Source organism: Heptranchias perlo, chromosome 10, assembly GCF_035084215.1.
Source record: "Heptranchias perlo isolate sHepPer1 chromosome 10, sHepPer1.hap1, whole genome shotgun sequence".
Lineage (NCBI taxonomy): Eukaryota > Metazoa > Chordata > Chondrichthyes > Hexanchiformes > Hexanchidae > Heptranchias > Heptranchias perlo.
The window spans coordinates 36,154,023-36,176,857 of NC_090334.1; the positions used below are offsets into that span (position 1 = coordinate 36,154,023).

The 22,835-nt window shown below is 41.8% G+C and overlaps 1 protein-coding gene across 2 annotated transcripts in view; it reads left to right on the forward strand.

Moving 5' to 3' along the window:
• The window catches only part of slc25a21 (solute carrier family 25 member 21), a 464,076-nt gene that overhangs the window by 306,965 nt on the left and 134,276 nt on the right, over positions 1-22,835 (forward strand). For both annotated transcript variants that reach the window (XM_067991474.1, XM_067991475.1), the window contains exon 3: positions 13,220-13,268. In XM_067991474.1, coding sequence (XP_067847575.1) covers positions 13,220-13,268 — 49 coding nt within the window. The remainder of the gene's footprint in view (positions 1-13,219; positions 13,269-22,835) is intronic.

Consider the following 22,835-nt stretch of genomic DNA (forward strand, 5'->3'; position numbering starts at 1 on the left):
CAGGCAGTGTATTCCAAGTTATAACGACTTGCTGCCTAAAAAAAATGTTTCCTCATGTCTCCTGTGTTTCTTTTGCCAATCACTTTAAAATCTGTGTGCTCCAGTTATTTGTTTGGTTCACAAATAAAGTTTACTTTTTAAAAAATGCTGCCTTCTCTGAATCTGAATTCAAGATGGTGCCTCTTCCTTCATTTAGTGCAATGCAAAAGTATGAATGACAAAGAATTACATAGAATTTTACAGCACAGAAACAGGCCATTTGGTGCAACAGGTCTATGCTGCTGTTTATGCTCCAAACGAGCCTCCTTCCTCCTTACTTTATCTCACTCTATCAACATATCCTTCATGTGCTTATCTGGCTTCCCCTCACCAGAATGTAAAAGTGATTTTATATTGTCTATTTTTGCTCGTCCAGTCAAATGACCTTTGTATGTTGAGTGACCTTTGTATGTTGCTTTCCTCTTTCTGCTTTTACAGTTGGATGCTGGTTGTGCTAGGATCCACTGTGGAAAACAGAAGCAGACCTGGCTGCCCACATTTACTTTCCTGAAAGCAGCCCCCTTAATCCAATAGCATATTTGTAGAGCCCCATTTTCATGGTTCTACGATGCCCGTTATTCCCCAAGGGTATGACATTTATATTATGGAGTACAGCCAATGGAGGGAAACTGTCACACTTTCTGTCAGCTGCACTCCTGAACAACAATTATTAGCTTTTAAAAAGCACTCTTAACATAGTGAAAACATCACAAGATGCAGGAGGTTGAAGTCTAACCAGAGCAGGAGTAAGGAGAGCACCTGAAGTTGACTGAAGACTGAATGTACAGTTGAAGAGATAAATTGTAAGGAGACTTTTGACGGTGAAGAGAGATGTTGCAAGGCAGAAGAGTTCAATAAGAGAACGCCAGAGTTTGAATGCTAGATGGCGGAAGACTGTCACCATTTGTGGAGCAGAGGGAGAGGGGAACGTATAGGAGACAAGTCAGAAGAATGGAGGGGGAGTGCAAATGAACACAAACTGTGAATGTTGTAGAAGTAGAGTCGAGTTTGATTGAGTTTTTTGAAGGGGCAACCAAGAAGATAGATGAGGGCTGTGCAGTAGACGTGGTCTACATGGACTTTAGCAAAGCGTTTGACAAGGTACCGCATGGCAGGTTGTTACATAAGGTTAAATCTCACGGGATCCAAGGTGAGGTAGCCAATTGGATACAAAATTGGCTTGACGACAGAAGACAGAGGGTGGTTGTAGAGGGTTGTGTTTCAAACTGGAGGCCTGTGACCAGCGGTGTGCCTCAGGGATCGGTGCTGGGTCCACTGTTGTTTGTTATTTATATTAATGATTTGGATGAGAATTTAAGAGGCATGGTTAGTAAGTTTGCAGATGGTTATCTAGGATTGCAACGGGATCTTGATAAATTGGGCCAGTGGGCCGATGAATGGCAGATGGAGTTTAATTTAGATAAATGTGAGGTGATGCATTTTGGTAGATCGAATCGGACCAGGACCTACTCCGTTAATGGTAGGGCGTTGGGGAGAGTTATAGAACAAAGAGATCTAGGAGTACAGGTTCATAGCTCCTTGAAAGTGGAGTCACAGGTGGACAGGGTGGTGAAGAAGGCATTCGGCATGCTTGGTTTCATTGGTCAGAACATTGAATACAGGAGTTGGGATGTCTTGTTGAAGTTGTACAAGACATTAGTAAGGCCACACTTGGAATACTGTGTACAGTTCTGGTCACCCTATTATAGAAAGGATATTATTAAACTAGAAAGAGTGCAGAAAAGATTTACTAGGATGCTACCGGGACTTGATGGTTCAACTTATAGGGAGAGGTTAGATAGACTGGGACTTTTTTCCCTGGAGAGTAGGAGGTTAAGGGGTGATCTTATAGAAGTCTATAAAATAATGAGGGGCATAGATAAGGTAGATAGTCAAAATCTTTTCCCAAAGGTAGGGGAGTCTATAACGAGGGGACATAGATTTAAGGTGAGAGGGGAGAGATACAAAAAGGTCCAGAGGGGCAATTTTTTCACTCAAAGGGTGGTGAGTGTCTGGAACGAGCTGCCAGAGGCAGTAGTAGAGGCGGGTACAATTTTGTCTTTTAAAACGCATTTGGATAGTTACATGGGTAAGATGGGTATAGAGGGATATGGGCCAAGTGCAGGCAATTGGGACTAGCTTAGTGGTATAAACTGGGTGACGTGGACATGTTGGGCCGAAGGGCCTGTTTCCATGTTGTAAACTTCTATGACTCTATGAGTGAGGCCATTCAGGAATTAGTAGTCGAGGTCAAGGGTTTTGAAGTCAATACACTGAGGGTGCAGATGAACACAGATGGGCTGATAGGTGAACGGGATTTAGTAGTGTACAGGATACCGGGTGGAGAGTTCTAGGTAATTTGGAGTTAGTATAGGGTGCAGCTTGGAAGGCTGTTAAGTGGGAACTGGAAGAGTCAAACCTAAAGGTGACACCTCTAGGAATGAAGGTGGGAGATGTCTTGAAGGTAGAAGTAGGTGGTCTTGCTAATGAACTGGATGTAAAGTTTATACTAAGTTCAAAGTCAAGCAGGCACAACTGAAGTGGTGCACTGTTGAGTACAACCTAAGCGACCATTCAGGAAAGGAAATGGAATTAAGGGCTAAAATGCAAAGTTTCTGACCTTGGTCTTTGGGACACATGGGAGCTAACCATGTCGACAGGGGGAGGAGAAGCCACTGCAGGAGACGTGTTGGCTGCATTGAGGCAGGTAGGAATGGAACAATGCGAGGGCAGTATCAAAGATATGTTGGAAGAGGATGGTGTGGTCAATCATATTGAAGGACGCAGAGAGGTTGAGAAGCCACAATGCAACATAAAAAAATAAACTGTAACCTAAAAGCGCTGTAGTTTAACAAATACAACTCTGAGTTAATTGGATAAATTGCACAGGCACAGAAGTTTCAGCTCAACTGAAAATTTGTTTATAATTGAGTTTAAAACATTAAGAATCTTTAGTGACAAGATGAGGCTATCAGGTTCAAACAGACCCACATATTTTCTAGATTACCTTGGCCCACCACTTTCTCTCAATGTTTCTCAAATGGCTTTCTCTCCCCAAAAACCAATTTATTTGTCTCTTGAAACCATTTATGCTGTCTGCTTCAGTGGCCTTCCACTGGAATTTCTTCCACGACTCGATCGCCATTTTGGTAAAAATGTTCTGCTTCCCTTTTTATTCCTAAAGTTCAAACTTTTAACTTCTGTCACTGGCATCTTAACCCTTGATAAGAATGAACAATGAGGAATATCTTCAAAGTTAATGTGCCATTTGGGTTTATCTATCTCGAGACCCACACGAGCAGTCAAAATGTTTAACCACAAGAAGGAAAGTGGAAGTGTATATCATGGCAAAAAAAAAATCAGTCAAACAAATGCTATGACCTTCCCTGTGGAGGTTAATAAATAACTCAACTGCAGAAAAAACAATATTAAACAAAACCCAAATTCCCAGATGAGTCAGTAGTAAAGGAGCTAATGGTGGAAAGATAAACGGTTGGAATCACCATTCTGTCACATGCAATTTTTTTTTTTGTTCACTGTAATTAAGTATGTTGTCTTTTTATGTTTTACTGACAGTGTCTTTAATATCCAAAGTGACCTCTGGTGTACAATAATACTGTTGTCTCCAGCTCTAATCATTATGGCATGGTCTTTGATTATTTGTATAGCCCTATATGCAATAACATGTTATAAATGGCAGTAATTTTCTGTATGCTATACTATGTCAGAATGAGTACTATATGCAATAAAGAAGGAATATTATCCTTAAAATAGTCACTTAATCTACTGTCCAATAATACTCATGTAATGCCTGTATTGTGTTTCAAGCTGTAGGTTCTATATTACTGCAATTGCAGGATTCTGCTATTGCCCTCTGTGCAACTAATGTTCCTGAAATGGTTTTATGTATTTTGAAATGTTGAAATTTTAAGAATACAGAAAGCTTAATTTGTTTGAAGATTATCTTTTGCATTTCATGCAATCAGCAATACAGTGTAAGCAGCATATTTATGGGACAGAGTTTTAACATTTACGGAAATAACACCAACAATTTTAATAAATGGCAAATTAAATAACCTGTTTAATTGCTTTCTGAAGGTGTAGTAGGAACATGTAACTTTTGGGTAGATTAGTGTAAGATACCAAGATGTGCTATACTACAGTATCAGTATTCAAATGCTCAGCTGTTACAGTACAGTGCTTTGGAGCAATCAATCCTGGAGCACTTTAAACATACAATTAGATTTGTTGATTTTTTTTTTGGATACTAACTAATTATTATGAACTTATTCTACATTTTTTGACTGTGCAATCACCAAGGCTCTGTCAAGTTGAAATCACCACCTTTATTTGACTTTTATTCACTGAAAATAAAGAAAATACTGCTTTCCTGTCAAAAGGCCAGCAATATCGCACTTGACTGCCTGAGGTAGGTAGAACATATATTCACCTGGACTACACATCTTAGCAACTGGTATTAATAGCTTAGTTTTGAATAACAGGCATTGACTTACCGTACTTAATCTGAGTTGTCAAGTGTATAAATTGCAGTCTGACAGTTGATGGCATGTTCCGCACTAGAAAATTTTGCGATGTTACTCCTGGTGACTGTGAACTTAGATTTACTAGTGTTCACTTTAATTACTTTAAGTCTGTCATCTTGAGGTAGACAAAAGCAAAGTAAATTTCTTGAAGTAGGATCACTGAGTAACTTATTAAATGGATCACTCATGGTACTGATAGTGTTATTTAAACAATGGGGAAGAAAAGGTGAACAAAGATTTTATTGGATTTTATTTCCATTATTGAGAAACCTAACTGAAGGGAAAAGGCAGTCAAGATTGAAAATAGGAAAGAAGACAAGGCAACCCATGTAGTCATTATGTGATGCCAAAGCTTGGTTTATAAATTATAAAATGAAGAGAAGGGAGAGGTAGGTAACAATGTTCATGGTTTTAAGGTTCTGGGAAAGAATATTTTGGAATTGGAAGACACTACAATAAGTCTTGATTTCAACATAGCTAGGTTATAGTGAGGAGGAAGGAAGAACATGTACAATTGGAAGCATAGAATATACCGGAGAGGAAAATTCAGAGGAGCACTTATGACAATACTGATAAAATAGCCCTAAGTTCTGGAATTGCCTTCCTAAACCCCTCCGCCTCTCCATCCAGCTCTTTAAGATCCTCCTTAGAATCTACCTCTTTGACCAAGCTTTCAGTCAGCTCTCCTAATAACTCCTTCTTTGGCTTGGTATCAATTTTTGTCTGATTACACGCCTGTGAAGTGCATTGGGACATTCCCTACATTAAAGGCACTATACAAATGCAAGTTGTTGTTAGCCATCAACTGCCAGATCTGGCTTGACCACAACAAACTTTACCGGATCTTGTTCTCTTCTGCTAAAACTGCCCACTGCTCCACGATCATCCTGGAAGGCAAATATATCCCAGGCTCCTTTTCTCTATTACTGATCTCTTCTTTGAACCCCTCTCCCATGCTCACTCCACCCTTACCTCTAACATCAAGTGTAGGGAGCTTAAAGACCACTATAGGCCTGATCAGTGGTCTTTCTTCAGTTTCTCCCCTCCCCTCCCACCCCCCCACCGCCCTTTCCAAGCTTATCTCGCCCAAGAGCCCTAAATCCTGTTCCCACTAAATTTCTGACCACCGAACTTCTCTTTCTGGCTCCCATGCCAGGTGAAATAATAAATGGTTCCCTTTCCTGGGGCACTATCCACCTCCCTTTTAAAACCATCATCCCCCACCTCTCAAAAATTTCACCCTCAGTTCCCGTATCTGCCCCATCTCTTACCTCCTTTCTCTCTCCAAGGTCTTCGCCCACCTCTCCCGCAACTTTGTTTGAAACCCTCCAGCCAGCTTTCGTCCCTCCTACATTACCGAAATGATCCTAACCAATGTCACTAAAAATATTCTCTATGATTATGGCCATGATGTATTATCCCTCTGTGTCCTTCTCGACCTCTTTGCAGCCTTCCACACAGTCAACAACATGATACTCCTCAAACACCTTTCCTCCATTGTCCAGCTCCGTGGGATTGCCCGGCTTGGTATCTGAGGAATTGTGACTGGAGCTGAACACTGCATGCATAAGTGTACAGCCCCATTTTTAACTTAATGATAGAGGGAATATCATTGATGAAGCAGGGGAAGATATTTGAGCCTAGGATACTGCCTTGAGTAAATCTTGCAGCGTTGTACCGGAGCTGAGATGATTGGCCTCCAACAGCCACAATCATCTTCCTTTGTGCCAGCTACCAGTCCAGCCACTGGAGAGTTTTCCCCCAATTCCCATTGACTTCAGTTTTACTTGGGTTCCTTGACGCCACACTCAGACGAATGCTGCCTTGATGTCAAGGGCAGTCAATCTTACATAGGAACAGGAGTAGGCCATTCAGCCCCTCGTGCCTGCTCCGCCATTTGATAAGATCATGGCTGATCTGTGATCTAACTCCATATACCCGCCTTTGGCCCATATCCCTTAATACCTAACCTCACCTCTGGAATTTAGCCCATGTCCACGTTTGGACCAAGACTGTAATGATGTCTGAAGCAGAGTGATTCTTGTGGATCTCAAACTGAGCATCAGTGAGCAGGTTACTGATGAGTAAGTGCTGCTCGATAGCACTGTTGATGACTTCTTTCATCACTTGTGATGATTGGGAATAGGCTAATAGGACGGTAATTAGCTGGGTTGGATTTATCCTGTTTTTTGCGGCTAGGATATACCTGGGCACTTTTTCACGTTGTCTGTTAGATGCAAGTATAGTAGCTGTACTGGAACAGCTCAGGTAGGGGCATAACTAGGTCTGGAACACAGGTCTTCAGCACTGCAACCGGGATGTTGCCGGGGCCCGTGGCCTTTACTGTGTCCAGTGCAGTCATCCATTTCTTGATATCACATAGAGTGAATTGAATTGGCTGAAGACTGACATCTGTGATGATGGGGACCTTAACAGGAAGCCGAGAAGGATCATTCAGTCGGCAGTTCTGGATGAAGGTGGTTGCAAACGCTTCAGCCTTGTCTTCTGCATTCAGGTGCTGGGCTTTGTCATCGTTGAGGATGAGGATGTTCATGGAGCTTCCTCTTCACGTTAGTTGCATAATTGTACACTACTATTCATGACTCGATGTAACAGGGCTGCATAGCTATGACCTGATCCGTTTGTTGTGGGATCGCTTATCTCTTAGCATGCTGCTTCAGCTGTTTAGCATACATGTACTCCTGTGTTGTAGCTTCAACAGGTTAGCACCTAATTTTTAGGTACGTCTGGTGCTTCTCCAAGCATGCTCTTCTACACTTTGTTGAACCAGGGATGGTCACCTGGCTTGATGGTGATGGAGGTGTGAGGGATATGCCAGGCCATGAGGCTACTAATTGTGGTGACATTGAAATCTGTTGCTGCTAATGGCCCACAGCACCTCACCGATGCCCAGTTTTGTGCTGCTAGATCTGTTCTTAACCTGTTCCACTTAGCACGGAGGTAGTGTTACATGACACGATGGAGGGTGTCCTCAGTATTAAGACGAGACTTGGTCTCCATGAAGACTGTGCAGTGGTCACTCCTACCAATATTGTAATGGACACATGCATCTGTGAGGACACGGTTTGTGTTGGTTCTCCCATCACCTGTCGCAAGCCCAGTCTGTCGACTGTGTCCTTCAGGACTCATCCAGCTTCGTCAGTGGTAATGGACATTGAAGTCCCCACCCAGAGTATATTCTGTGCCCTTGCTACCTTCAGTGCTTCCTCCAAGAGATGTTCAACATGGAGGACTACTGATTCATCAGCTGAGGGAGGGTGGTAGGTGGTAATCAGCAGGAAGTTTCCCTGCCCATGTTTGACCTGAAGCCATGAGACTTCATGGGGTGTTGAGTCAATGTTGAAGACTCCCCAGGGTCTCTCTGGTTTGACTGTATACCACAGTGCCCCCTCCTCTGGTGGATCTGTCCTGCCGGTGAGACAGAATATACCCAGGGATGGTGATGGAGAATTCTGGGATGTTAGCTGATAGGTATGATTCTGTGAGCATGACTATCATACTGTTGACTAGTCTGTGGGACAAGTCTGCCAATTTTCTGTGGACTAATGAATGCACAGTGTTCAGCTCCATTCACAATTCCTCAATGTGTAGCAGTCCATAGCTGCATTCACTAAGATCTAGACAACAGCCAGGCTTGGGCCGATTAATGGCAAATAACATTTGTGCCACACAAATGCCAGGCAATAACCATCTCCAACAAGAGAGAGCCTTATCACATCCCTTGACATTCAATGACACTAACATTGTTAAATCTCTTACCATCAACATCCTGGAGGTTGCCATTGACCAGAAACTTAACTAGACCAGCTCCATAAATGCTGTGGCTATTAGAGCAGGTCAGAGGCTGGGTATTCTGCAGCAAGTGGCTCACCTCCTGACTCCCCAAAGCCTTTCTACCACATAAAAGGCACAAATCAGGAGTGTGATGGAATACTCTCCACTTGCCTGGATAGGTGGAGATGCAAATAACACTCAAGAAACTCAACAACATCTAGGACAAAGCAAGTCTGCATAATAAGCATTTCATCCACTAGCCTATACATCCACCCCCTCCACTATCAGTGCACGATAGCTCAGTGTGTACTAACTACAGAATGAACTGCAGCAACTCACCAAGGCTTCTTAGGCAGCACTTCTCAAACCCATGGCCTCCACCACCCAGAAGGACGCTAGCAGGTACATGGGAACATCACTACCTCCAAGTCACTCACCAACTTGACTTGGACATATATCACTGTTCTTTCATTATTGATAGGTTAAATTCCTGGAACTCTTTACCTAACAGCATTGTGGGAGCAGTGTCACCGCACAGACAGCAGCGGTTCAAAAAGAGCACCAACCACCACCTTCTCAAGGGTAACGAGGAATGGGCAAAATATATTGGCCTTGACCGCAATGCCCACATCCCAAAAATGCATAAAGAAAGAAGTTCACTGTTTGCCAGAGGTCCTACTTTTGTGCTGTCAGCAAATTTTGAGATTGAGCTCCATATGTCCAAGTCCAAATCCTATTGGCGTCATAGTCTCAAGATTAGGGGTCGGCCATTTAGGATCGAGATGAGGAAAAATTTCTTCACTCAGATGGTTGTGAAACTTTGGAATTCTCTACCCCAGAGGGCTGTGGATGCTCAGTCATTGAGTATATTCAAGACTGAGACCGATAAATTTTTGGACACTAAGGCAGTCAAAAGATATGAGGTGTAAGGTGGGAAAGTGGCGTTGAGATAAATCAGCCATGATCTTATTACTGTTTCTCGGGCTTATTATAGGTCAGCCAGTTATGTCTTCCTGAGCTGCCCTGCCCGCTGTGCGGTTGTGAATCGGTTACCCCTTCCTGATTCTGAGCTGAGGACTTATCGGGCGGTAACAAAGACAGACTAACAGACCAGTGGATTGGTACAAGGAAAACCAATGTTTATTAATAAGAAAACTAAAAAAAACTACAAGGTAAACAGTATTATACAGAAGATAAAAGAACATCGCTATGGATGTAATACTGTCTTACACTTATCGGGGTGGAAGAAAACGGACACATCGAGGGAAAATTCTAAAATCACAATTTTAGCAATCCCCTTTAACCCCCCACCCTTAGACCTATGCTAGGTTGTCTTGTGGCGGCCAGAAAATTAATGCTCACCGGTGAAACAGATGAAAAGGCCTGGCCTCCTGCTGCTGCCGTCGACATGTGTTTGCGAGGTTTACTGGATGGCCTTCCTTCTTGGTTGCTAGCAAGCAGCAGGACCCCGGCCACCAGGCGAAGAGAGAAGAGAGAGAGATACTGGGAAGCCACCAGTTATACCCTCTTGGTAACAGTTTTTTTTCGTACCTCATCAGCTTGCTTCATTGTTTGATTTAAGCACGAAAACGTAAGACAAAGGACCCCATCTCTGGCCCATTTACATTAATGGACAGTTCCTGTCTTTATCTGTTCCATAACTGCTTTACCATTGTTCCGAATGTTCCTTGATGGTCTATCTTTTGTCCTGGAATTTCTCCTGCTCGAATTTTGATGTGTAGGCCGGCCATGTTGATGGCTTGCCTCAGGGCTTGAATGCAACTGCATTGTTTAAAGAAACCTGTCTGAAACACGAAGCCTTCCAAGTTGTTGGAGAATCCAGCAGGCTTTTAGGCCATGTGTCTGACCGCACCCATTTTGAGAGACCCTGGATTTGTTTGAAACAGTCACACCAGGGTTTCTTTAATAACTCCAATAAAATCTTCGGGGGGGGGTGGTGGACATGTGAAATTTTGCGAATCCCTTCAAAGGCAGTCAAGAGATATGAGGTGTAAGGTGGGAAAGTGGCGTTGAGATAAATCAGCCATGATCTTATTGAAAGGCAGAGCAGGCTCAAGGTGCCATATGGCCTACTTCTGCTATTTCTGATGTTCTTATATATGTATACACACACACACGGAAAACAAAAGTAAGCTCAGCACTGACCCTTGGGAAACACCATTTCCAACTCTTCTCCAATCTGAGCAACACCCATTTTCCCTAACTCATTGTTTGATGTCTGTCAGCCAACTTTCTATTCATGCTATTACATTTGCGCTTACACCATGGGCTCGATTTTGGAATCCAAGTGCGGGTGCATTGGGGGCGGGGGGTCTCCGAAAATCGGGGAAATCCCAAGCGGGTTCGGAACCCGGCTCCAACTCGCAGACTTCCGGGTTCCCCACTGATGCGTCTGGGTGCACGCGCGCCTCCCGAATTCAGAAGTCCCACCGGCAATTAAAGCCGGCAGAATGATAGCTAAGACAGTTAGTTAGAAAGTTGAAGTACTTAATTTTGTGCACATTGATTTTCAAACATCCTCTGTGTTTCCCATGCTGTGGGAAACAGCCAGCAGCCAGTTGGACATTCAAATGCTTGTTTGACAGATAGGGATAAAAGGTGAATTATTGCTGCAGGGCACTCAGTTCTTCCAGACAAACTTTTGGCTGGGAGATCTTTGTGTTTTCACTGAAAATTCTTACTTTCCACTCACAATTCTTCTGTTCACACATATTTACCAACTTTTCAGACCCCCTCAAACTGACACCATCAGGACGAGAGGGGGTACCATAGTTGCATTCACCACTACATCCGAGGACGAGCAGCATCAACTGCCTTGCCACCCCTCCCTGCACAAAACAGTCTGCAACATATACCCACTGTAAAGTGACCCAATGAGTGGCATCAAGCATCGCCGTTCATGGTGAACCTCATGAAAGGACCCTATCACAAAAGCCAGTCAAGAATGGGCAAGATGTGGCAGTAGTGGTGATAATCATAACATTTAATGTGAGTTTAACAAAAAACAAATATAAATGAAAAACATGACCATCTGTCAAACACCTTCTCTGATCACAAATCCTTCACCTTTCTCTTCCTACTACTTCTACGTGGTGCATCCCCTGTGGCTGCAACAGAGGTAGTGGCAGGTTGCTCATGTTCATGCCCTGATTGCTTAGATGCTTTTGGCCTACGCCCTCTGGGTTTTGGAGCCCTTAAGGGCCCCTCCAAAGACTACTTCACCTGCACCTGTGCAGGGGCAGACTCGGCCACTTGGAGAGGAGGCAGCATTGCGGGTACTGGTTGAGAGGGGGAGCAACAGGTGAGTCGTGGGAGCGCTTTGAGTGACGCCCCCACTTCCATGTTCCCTTTAACCATCATCCCTCTCCTGGGCCAGGCCCACATCGGTCCTACCACCCTGCTGGACAACAGTGTGGTGGACTTGTGTGATGCTTTGGAAGGCCACTTCTAAAGTATCTGTCAGCCTGTTTAAGGCGGCAGAATGTTGTTCACCTTGAATCTGAATGACCGTGATTAGAGCCTGAATGGACTCATTTGTGAGCCGTGCTTGAAGCTCAACTGAGGCTAGCTTTCTCTCCATCGCAAACATTCCCGCACTTACCTGCGACACTCTCTCAGACGTTTCAGCAGTTACGGCGACACTATCTCAGACAGTTGCTCACGTCCCTGCAACACTATCTCAGCGATTCCCTCCCGTACCTATGTCACCATTCCACTAATGCAGGAGTTGGACTCCTCCATCCTCTATGCTATTGCGAAGAGTGCGCGTGGCACCTGTTCCAGTACCTCGCAAATGTGCTGCTGTTCCTCAATCATTCTCCTTTTAAAGAATGGCCCCCGGGTTCAGCATCTGCGTCCAACTGAGCAGAACCTGGACAGGAGTGCTCCCACCGACGCGGACTCTCCACTGCTGCCCTTGCCACCAGCATCTGCTTGTGCTCACTTGTGTGTGGTGACTCACCAGGTACCAACCCACCTAACTGACTACTAGGACCCACTGAGGTATGAGCATCTGCGCTGGTGGATGGCTCACTAAGATATGACGGTGCACCCTCAGAGGCCGGCAGATCCTGTTTCTCTCATGCCTCTGTGAAGCATCTGGTGATGTATTTTCCACATTAAAGATGCTATATAAATGCAAGCTGTTGTTGTCCTGTAAAAACCTTGGTACAGCACCTTAAGCAATGCTAAAGATGTCAGTATAATGAAAGCAACAGAAAATTTTATATTTTAAACACAGGTCCAAAACTAAGTTTTGTCTAAAGTTGTTTTATAAAGCAGTACTGGATTTGATCTGTCCATGACTTTCTTTAGTATTAGTAAACACATTTATATAACAGCACAAAGATTCTCACGTGATGCTGTATTTCTAACCTCGAAAAAGACCACATAAAGCCAAAAAATTACTTTGGGTATTTAATAGAGTAGATTCATATGTGATGGGGATTTTTTAATGCGAATTGCTAATATGGTCAGTTTTTTAAAGGCTTGTGCACTACAGATGTGTTGGATGGACCCAAAATGAATCTCAAAATGGGCTAACACGGTCAACCAATTAGATCCTAAAATGTACTTTGTGATAAAAGTAATTATTATATGCTTGGTTCAAGTGGTTCAGATATGTATGCTGGTTGGATATGTTACTATTGAGTGGCTTTCTTGCACACATCTATATTAACTGTTTGTCCTACTTATTTGCTTCAGTTCACCTCAATTCTCATATTTGACCTTTCACACAATAATAACCACCTTGGTAGTGAAGCATGAACTGTTGTTTGTGCTAATGTTTACTGGCTGTTTCTTCTCTGTTACCTGCTTAGGTCTTGTGGAAATTTGCCTGATGCATCCCCTCGATGTGGTGAAAACCAGGTAAGGCTTTGCTTGAGCAAGTTTTATTGATACTGGAAGTCATCCAGAATGTGGACTGCCAGGCTGCTGATTTAAAATGTCAGGGCTTGCCTAAGTAATTGGTGCTTTAATGTCATTCCATAATGGAGACATTTTGGAAAACTGATGATTTCTTATTTTGTCAGAAAACATACGATTTATGCTTTATTGTTTCTTAACATTTTCACAATTAAATGCTTTTTACAGGAACCAAATGCCAACAGAGTCCTATCAGGGGTAAAGTTACTAACAGAATTTACACCTCTGTGAGTCTGTCTTAGTTCAGATTTGAATTTATGATTTGCAGTGTGCTAAATGTCTAGAATCTCTACTGTCATTGTGCTTCACTGTTTTTAAAAAAAATCTTTTCAAACTGGTTTTACTTTAGGGATTTAGCAACTCAAACAAGTGCTTTGAAGTGAGACAACCACAAGGTTACGTGCAAACTGATGCAGACTCGTGTGTGATTCAGACCTACCGTGCTGTGCATGCATCAGTCTTTAATCAGAACAAAATTCTCCTTCACACCAGTGCCAACATTATATCGGAGAGGAGTGGGGGGGGGGGAGGGGAGGGTCAATGGATTATGTTAAAAATAAATCAAATTAGATCCCTTGTTTTGATCAGAGGTTTTAAAACAAAATGGGAACTTTGCTGCATATCATCATACACGTTAAACCATTTAATTCTCTTTCATCATCAAGCTGGTAAGCTACTAAACCATTTGTTGTACATTAACTCCTTCCATTCCAACTTCTTGGCTTGTTTTAAATAGATTCTGGTTACAGTTTACAGAGTAGTGCAGCTTATGTTTGACTTGACCACAAATTCACATCACATCATATTTTGCACTCCGACTTATAATTGAGTAGAGCAGCAAACAGCAGTTGCATGAGAGACAATGTAACATAATATGAGAGCGCTAAGGTTGCTGTTCATGAATTGATGCAATTTGCCAATGTTCATGAGAAAGACTTTAGTTTCCAAGTTAAATCAACTGCAGTGGAAAAAGGAAAATTTGAAATTCTCACTTTCCATTGTCTTACATATTGCGTTCAGTCCAGCATTTGGGTTTTTTCACATTGGATTCAAGTGGATACTGTTATGGCAATGAGGTCTTAAGAAAATTTGACACTTTATACATAAATCAAGAATGTGAGGACTATTACCACTGATGCACATGAAGATTAATTTGCATTTAAGACAAAGTTCAATGATTCAATCAAATCTTGAATTGCACAATTCATTCCATACAGTATTACTATTATAGAGATGGCAATACTAATTTAAACAATAATCACAAATTGTCAGGAAGCTTAAACTTTGACATTACAAATAATTTTGTTAGTGATTTTGTCATTCACATTTGTTTCTGTTGAATCTTAAAATAAATATATATTTTTTGCAACAAAAACATGACATTTTAAGCTCTTTAAGTCATTGTAAGTATATATTTTCCTGTATAGATTGAGGTTATAATTAGACCCATTTTTCACCAAACACATTTGGCTTCTCTAGAAACTAACACATTTGTTAAGCTTTATTAGTGGATTGCGGCAAGAATGTGGTTCTATGGTTGAAGTGAGGAGAGTTCCACAGAGGCACTGGGACGAAGTTATGGCTTTTCATTAACCTGGAAACCTCCTATTTACATGGTTCACAGCCTGGTCTCAGCTCACTTGGAGGTAACAAAGGGTGTCGGGCCCAAGATGCAGCAGGGGGCTCACTCCTTTAGGGCTGCCATCTGAATCTGATCAGGTCAACTGTTTTAACTCCTGCCTCATTAGGGGAAATAAACAGGAGATTATGGTTCATGTAAGGATCACATTACAGAGAGCTTAAGCTTGTTCCAGACATTAGGTAGCTGATTATTTTTTTGTGGATGTCTTGCCATTTCTCCTTTAGTCAAGAATGCTAATTTGACTTTTTTTTGATAAACTCGCATTTGTTACAGATCGAAAAAAAGCAGTAACGTAACTAGAAAAATGTTAATAAAAGAAGACATGTCAGTCACTGGGGCAGTTCATCTACTGGGGCTAATGTCAGTCTGCTGCAGAGACTTAGTACTGATGAGGGGTAGTAACTCAGCATGCAAGTGGTGCTTTGCCTTTGACATTTAAAGCATTTAATAACGCTGAATGCAGAACTGTTAGGTTCAGGAGAATGCTCTCAGATTTCACATTCTAATATAAGAACGTGGATTTGTTCACTGTTGTCCCTTCTAAAGAAAAAAAGGAAAAGAAAACAAATGTAGTGCCTTCTTGCTTGCTGGAGGCCAACAGTATTCCTGACAGCTTTTATGGTCTTTGGCACATCAGGGGGGGATGTCAGCTGATGTCACATTGATTCAGGGTCACTCACACGCACTTGAAAGGTGGACAGAGGGAGAGCAATTGTTTGTTACTGCTGTGTGTAACATTAACTTGGCTAGGAAAGGAAGTGTACAAAGTTTTGTAAAAACACAAGTGTTTCCTTGCTGATCCCCGAACAGTTCATTATTTACAGTGCCTAAGGCGAAACTAGGTCTACTGTGAAGAGTGAAACTTACCCCAACATCCTAAAATTACTCTTTATGACTACAAGACTGCTGACAAGCATACCTATTATGTAAACCAATGTATATGAATGGGTGTTTGCAGCCTTGGAGAATCTTGGTTGTGTTTTTAAATCCAAACATTTGCAGATTGGGCTGAAGACATTAGCCGTTCCCAAGACCAACCAAATGGCCTGTCACTTCCTATTGAAAGTGAAACTCTTGACATTTCTGGGTGAGAAGGGGTTAAAGAGAAAGTTGATTATTTATCAGACTATACTGTTTATAAGTACAAGATGAAAGATGAAATCTACAACATGGACCTTAGGGAATTGATGGTGCCATCCCCAAAAGTGAAAATTTACTGTTTCAAAACACTTTTTCTCACAGGACTACATGAAGGTTTAAAAGGTTAATCCATGAATGACATTCATTATATTATACACAAAGTAATGGCAACCTGGGAATGATTACAAACTACTAAACTAATTTTGGGGTTCCGTTTTGGGTACCGCACCTCAGGAAGGATATGTTGGCGGGGATACAGTGCAGATTCACCAGAATGATACCAGGACTTAAAGGGTTAAATTATGAGGACAGGTCGAATAAATATTTGTTGTTTTCCCTTGTCTTTAGAAGGTTGAGGAGTGGTCCAATTGAAGTATTTAAAACGATAAAGGGATTTGATAGCATAGATACAGAGAAGCTATTTCCTCTAGTGGGAGGTTCTAGAACAAGCGAGCATAATCTTAAAATTAGACCTAGACCGTGTAGGAGTGAATTCAGGAAACATTTTTTCACTCAAAGGGCAATGGAAATCTGGAACTCACTCCCCAAAAGGCTGTGGATGCTGGGTCAATTGAATTCTTCAAGACTGAGATTGATAGATTTTTGTTAGGTAACGGTATCAACAGAAATGGAGCAAAGGCGGGTAACTGAGGTTGAGGTACCGATCAGCCATGATCTAACTGAATGGCAGAACAGGCTCGAGAGGCTGAGTGGCCTACTCCTTTCTTATGTTCCTATGTTTCCTATTAATTGATACATTTGCCGTTAAATAAGATAATGCGTGACCTTTGACGGAATTATTTATCAGAAAAACATGGCAAAATTCGAAAAGAACAAGAAAATTGTGGCATTGTATTCTTGAACAATCTATAGAATTTTCCAATGTGCAAATACTGAGAGACCACATAATACCTTAAGTAGGGCAATTAGTGTTAATGTAGTGTGTAACACGACAAGTTATGTTTTATAATAGATCTTTAACTGCGCCTGTGATCATCTTATATGGATACCAACAATCTTTTATTGGTTGCGTTTAAAAATAATGTTAAGGCATAAAACTGAAAACAGGCTGTAAAATCTGTTGCAAGATTGATCTACTGATTGCTGCAATGTCTGCAGTAGTCAGCATTTTTCTGAAAGTATTCATGATGCTCTTTTGTTGGTGAAAGTGTACCTTTTTGGCAGATATATTAAAGAAATCTTATTATTACAGTGAGAAAACAGGGCAAGTATTTGATGGTTATTAGCAATATTTCTTCCACCATGGTATTCGGAGCTCTAGTTATGGGGTCACATAACTTTGAAATTACAGAAAATGGCTTTAACTCTTACAAATCTCGTTGTGCCTATGAAGTGCAAATAGAATCATCCCTACTGTTTTGCTTGACCTATGAACTGCTGAGCAATCGGGCATTTATAAGGAAATTCCAGACATGGCAGCCATCAATGTGACCCAATGTTTTGATCTTAAGCTAATTGAATATTTCATTTTCCAATCAAAAAAATCAAACTTAGATGCATAAGCAAAGAGAGGGCATGAAAACACATTAGCAAGTAAAATCAAGGAAAACACAAAGATGTTTTATAAATACATAAAGAGCAAGAGGATAATTAAGGAAAGAGTTAGGGCCTATTAGAGACCAAAAAGGTAACCTACGTGTGGAGGTGGAAGATGTGGGTATGGTTCTTAATGAATACTTTGCGTCTGTCTTCACAAAAGAGGGGGACGATGCAGGCATTGCAGTTGAGGAGGAGTGTGAGATATTAGGTGGGATAAACATCGTGAGGGAGGAAATATTATAGGGTTAGCATCTTTGAAAGTAGATAAATCGCCAGGCCCAGATGAAATGAAACCCAGACTGTTAAGAGAAGCAAGGGAGGAAATAGCAGAGGCTCTGACCATCATTTTCCAATCCTCTCTGGCTACAAGCGTGGTACTGGAGGACTGCTAATGTTATACCGTTGTTTAAAAAGGGAGAAAGGGATATACCAAGTAACTACAGGTCAGTTAGCCTTACCCTGGTTGGCAAATTATTAGAACAAATTCTGAGGGACAGTATGAATCGTCATTTAGAAAGGCACGGGTTAATCAAGGACAGTTAGCATGGTATTGTTAAGGGAAGGTCATGTCTGACTAACTTGATTGAATTTTTTGAGGAGGTAACAAGGAAGGTCGATGAGGGTGGCGCGTTTGATGTAGTCTACATAGATTTTAGCAAGGCTTTTGACAAGGTTCCACATGGCAGATTGGTCAGAAAAGTAAAAGCCCATGGGATCCAAGGGAAAGTGACAAGTTGGATCCAAAATCGGCTATGTGAGAGCAGGAAGCAAAGGGTAATGGCCAACGGGTGTTTTTGTGACTGGAAGACTGTTTCCAGTAGGGTTCCGCAGGGCTCAATATAAGGTCCCTTGCTTTTTGTGGTATATATTAATGATTTAGACTTAAATGTAGGGGGCATGATTAAGAAGTTTGCAGATGATATAAAAATTGGCCGTGTGGTTGATAGTGAGAAAGAAAGCTGTAGACTGCAGGAAGATATCAATGGATGGGCAGAAAAGTGGCAAATGGAATTCAATCCAGAGAAGTGTGAGGTAATGCATTTGAGGAGGGCAAACAAGGCAAGGGAATACACAATAAATGGTAGGATACTGAGGGACCTTGGTGTGCATGTCCACAGATCCCTGAAGGTAGCAGGACAGGTAGATAAAGTGGTTAAGAGGCATACAAGATACTTTCAATTATTAGCCAAGGCATAGAATATAAGAGCAGGGAGGTTATGCTAGAACTGTATAAAACACTAATTAGGCCACAGCTAGAGTACTGCATACAGTTTTGGTCACCACATTACAGGAAAGTTGTGATTGCTCTAGAGAGGGTACAGAGGAGATTTATGAGAATGTTGCTAGAACTGGAGAATGTTAGCTATGAGGAAAGTTTGGATACACTGAGGTCGTTTTCTTTGGAACAAAGAAGGCTGAGGGGAGATTTAATTGAGGTGTATAATTTTATGAGGGGCCTAGACAGACTGGATAGGAAGGACCTATTTCCCTTAGCAGAGAGGTCAGTGACCAGGGGGCATAGATTTAAAGTAATCAGTAGAAGGATTAGAGGGGAGTTGAGAAGAAAGTTTTTCACCCAGAGGATGGTGAGGGTCTGGAACTCATTGCCTGAAAGGGTGGTAGATGCAGGAACCCTCATCGCATTTAAAGGGTATTTGGATATGCACTTGAAGTGCCGTAACCCACAGGGCTATGGACCAAGAGCTGGAAAGTGGGATTAGGCTGGATAGCTCTTTTTCGGTCAGCACAGACACGATGGGCCAAATGGCCTCCTTCTGTGCTGTAAATTTCTATGATTCGACAAGAAATAATTCTCCCCCATGGATTGCACTGAAAAACTAATGAAACAAATTACTGCTGAGGTAAATGACTAGGTCTATGGTAAAATACCTGCATTATTTCTGACATATATCCACCAGTAACACTCACTTTTACAGTTTTGTGCTTTTTAATGTGCTGTGCAGTTTGTTCCACCCTTGCACCCTCCCATTCAAAACTAATCCATAGTCCTGCTCTTTCCCCATTGCCCTGTATCTTCCCCTGCTTCAAATATTTACCCACTTTTACCCTGAAAGGTACAATGTGGTCTCTGCCTCAACCACTATCTGTGACAAAGCGCTCCATGCTCCAACAGAGCTCTGTGTAAAGACATTTCTCCGACCATTTCTCCTTCCTACCTTAGTGATAAATTTAAATTGATGATCCCTCTTCATTGAGCCTCTGAAAGGAAATGGCCTTTTCTTATTTACCCAATCAAAACTCTTCATAATTTTAAAAACAAAGTAAGGTAGGAGGAGATCCCTCCCGTCTTAGGGATGATCTAATTGAAGTGTTTAAAATGATTAAAGCATTTGATAGGGTACATAGAGAGAAACTATTTCCTCTGGTGGGAGAGTCCAGAACAAGGGGGCATAACCTTAAAATTAGAGCTAGGCCGTTCAAGGGTGATGTCAGGAAGCAGTTCTTCACACAAAGGGTAGTGGAAATCTGGAACTCTCTCCCCCAAAAAGCTGTTGAGGCTGGGGGTCAATTGATAATTTCAAAACTGAGATTGATAGGTTTTTGTTAGGCAAAGTATTAAGGGTTATGGAACCAAAGCAGTTAGATGGCGTTAAGTTACAGATCAGCCTTGGTCTAATTGAATGGCGGAACAGGCTAAAGGGGCTGAATGGCCTACTCCTGTTCCTATGTCTCTTACATGATCTGATTGAAAGAAGCAAACCTGCCACTAAAGGAAATCCAGGTCCAAATGCAAGTCAAAACTGGGATTTGAATACTGATCACTTAGTTAAAACCCGACACGGTAGCATTGAAGTCATTGGACATTTATTATTGCTGTTTACAAAATGTAACTTTTAAAACTGTTCATTCAGTTATTGAATTTGTAGTTCAGTAGTCTTTACAGTTTTCAAATTACACACAATCCCTATTATATAGCTTGTATAAAATGATCTTCAGTTATCACATTTATTCATTTGTTCAATATCACCTCTGTTGCTATTGACTAGAGCTATCTTTGTCTATTGGAAGTGTTCAGGGTTAGGGTCATGGACACCTCCACAATAAATGCCCATGTTATTCTGTGTTCAACTAATTGGAGGTGGGTAGCAACAAGGCATAGTAGCTTCCCCTGATGTTCATTGCAACTGCAAAATGCTTCATCTAGCACCTAAACTGGGATTCAAAGAATAAGCCCTTTCAAAGGTGATTTCAATCCTCCACTGTTAGAATCACTAGGCTCCTTATGTTCAAATGATTTATAGGTGTTATGTAAAATTGGAGAATTGTAGTATTTTTCAAACTACAGGCATGTTCCGTTGGTGTGGAAATGCTGCTACACTAAGTTCAAAAATGATTGTTTGCCAAATAGGTGACTAATATGTTGATGGTCAATAAAGTGATTCAATGCCACCTCCTGTCCCAATGCATCATTATGTCACCATAATGTTGCAGTTGCCAAGACTTAATTTCTCCACATAAGTCAACTAGAGTTGGGCATTTACAAAATAACGCCAATATTTCAGTTTTAGAAATCTCCTGTACTGGAACTCGAGCATCAAAAAGTGGTATCCAAACAAGGACAAGTCAACTTCTCATTGAAATTAATTGGGAACAAAGTGTCTTCAGTTACAATAGGTTCTCATCCCAATTATATCAATAATATGATGTGGCTGTTTGATTTAAGAGTAAATTTTCTATTATATGCAATACACATATAAGAATAAGGCACAGAAAGTAAACAAAAAGAGAGATTAGGAAGGCTAAGAGGGAGTGTGAAAGAAAACTGGCAGACAGCATAAAGGAAAATAGCAAGAACTTTCATAACCAACTTAGGAAGAGGGGTTGGGACCAGCTAGAGACAAAGAGAGCCAGAAGCCATCTTGTACTTGAGAGTGAGAGAATGGTAGAGATACTTAATAAATATTTCACACCAATTTTCAGAGGGTGAAAGTGGGATTATTGGAATACTTGAGGAGAATGCGAAAGAGTCAGTGCTGGAGATAAATGTTAAAAGGCCACTGTATTAAAAAAAGCTAATGGAATTGGAAGGACACTGCATTGAAAAGGATAATGGGACTAAAAGTACAAATTCATCAGTTCTAGATGGCATGAAGCCCAGATTACTGAAGAAGGTTGGGGAGTAGAAGGACTCACCATGATTTTACAGAAATCTTTGGAAATGGTAATTGTACCAAAGGTCTGGAGGGTGGTAAATGTTATGCTCCTCTTCAAGATAAGGAAAGGGAATAAGCTAGGAAATTATAGGCCAGTTAATGTTATTTCAGCTGTAGGTAAACTTCAAGGGCTAGATTTTCCTTCCATCTGGGAAGGGGGACTCCTGTCCTGCCCTCAGATCTTGCCGAAACCCAACCCATTTTTCTGGGTCAGGGGCCACTAGCCATACAGGGCAGGCTCCCAGCAAGACTCTGCCACCAAGAGGGAGCCAGCCAGAGCTAAAGGAAAGCGAGACAATGCTGCAGCTGGGACACCGCTGCAGCACCACAGACGTTGGCAACAGAGGTAAATGGGGCAAGAAAGCCCTTAAAGAGGCAGAAGCTGCAGCTCTGTAGGCCTTGGCAGAGACAAAGGTATGTGTGGGGGCATGATTGGAGAGACAGGAGACCTTTACTAGTTCCTTTCCCTCCATTTTTGTGCATTGGGGCCATTAACACTGCTACCCAAGGCCTACGGCTACCTTCTGCCAGGCGGTCCCGGGGAACAGCAGTAACACAGATGGATGGGTATGAAATGGCATGGTAGGCTGGTTCCTAGAAGTTTTTTGGATTGATGAGCTATAATAATGGTGTGCTCCAGCCATCTATCTGGCACCTCTTGATTTCTATTTATGTAAATGATTTGGACGTAGGCACAGGTGGAATTGTATTGAAGTCTAATATCAAATTAGAGGCATGGTAAACTGTAAGGAAGAATGCAGCAACAACAACTTGCATTTATATAGCACCTTTAGTGTAGTAAAATGTCCCCAGGCACTTCACAGGAGTGTTATCAAACAAATATTTGATACCGAGCCACATAAGCAGATATTAGGACAGGTGACCAAAAGCCTGGTCAAAGAGGTAGATTTTAACGAGCATCTTAAAGGAGGAGAGAGAGGTAGAGATGCGGAGAGGTTTAGGGAGGGAATTTCAGAGCTTAGGACCGAGGCA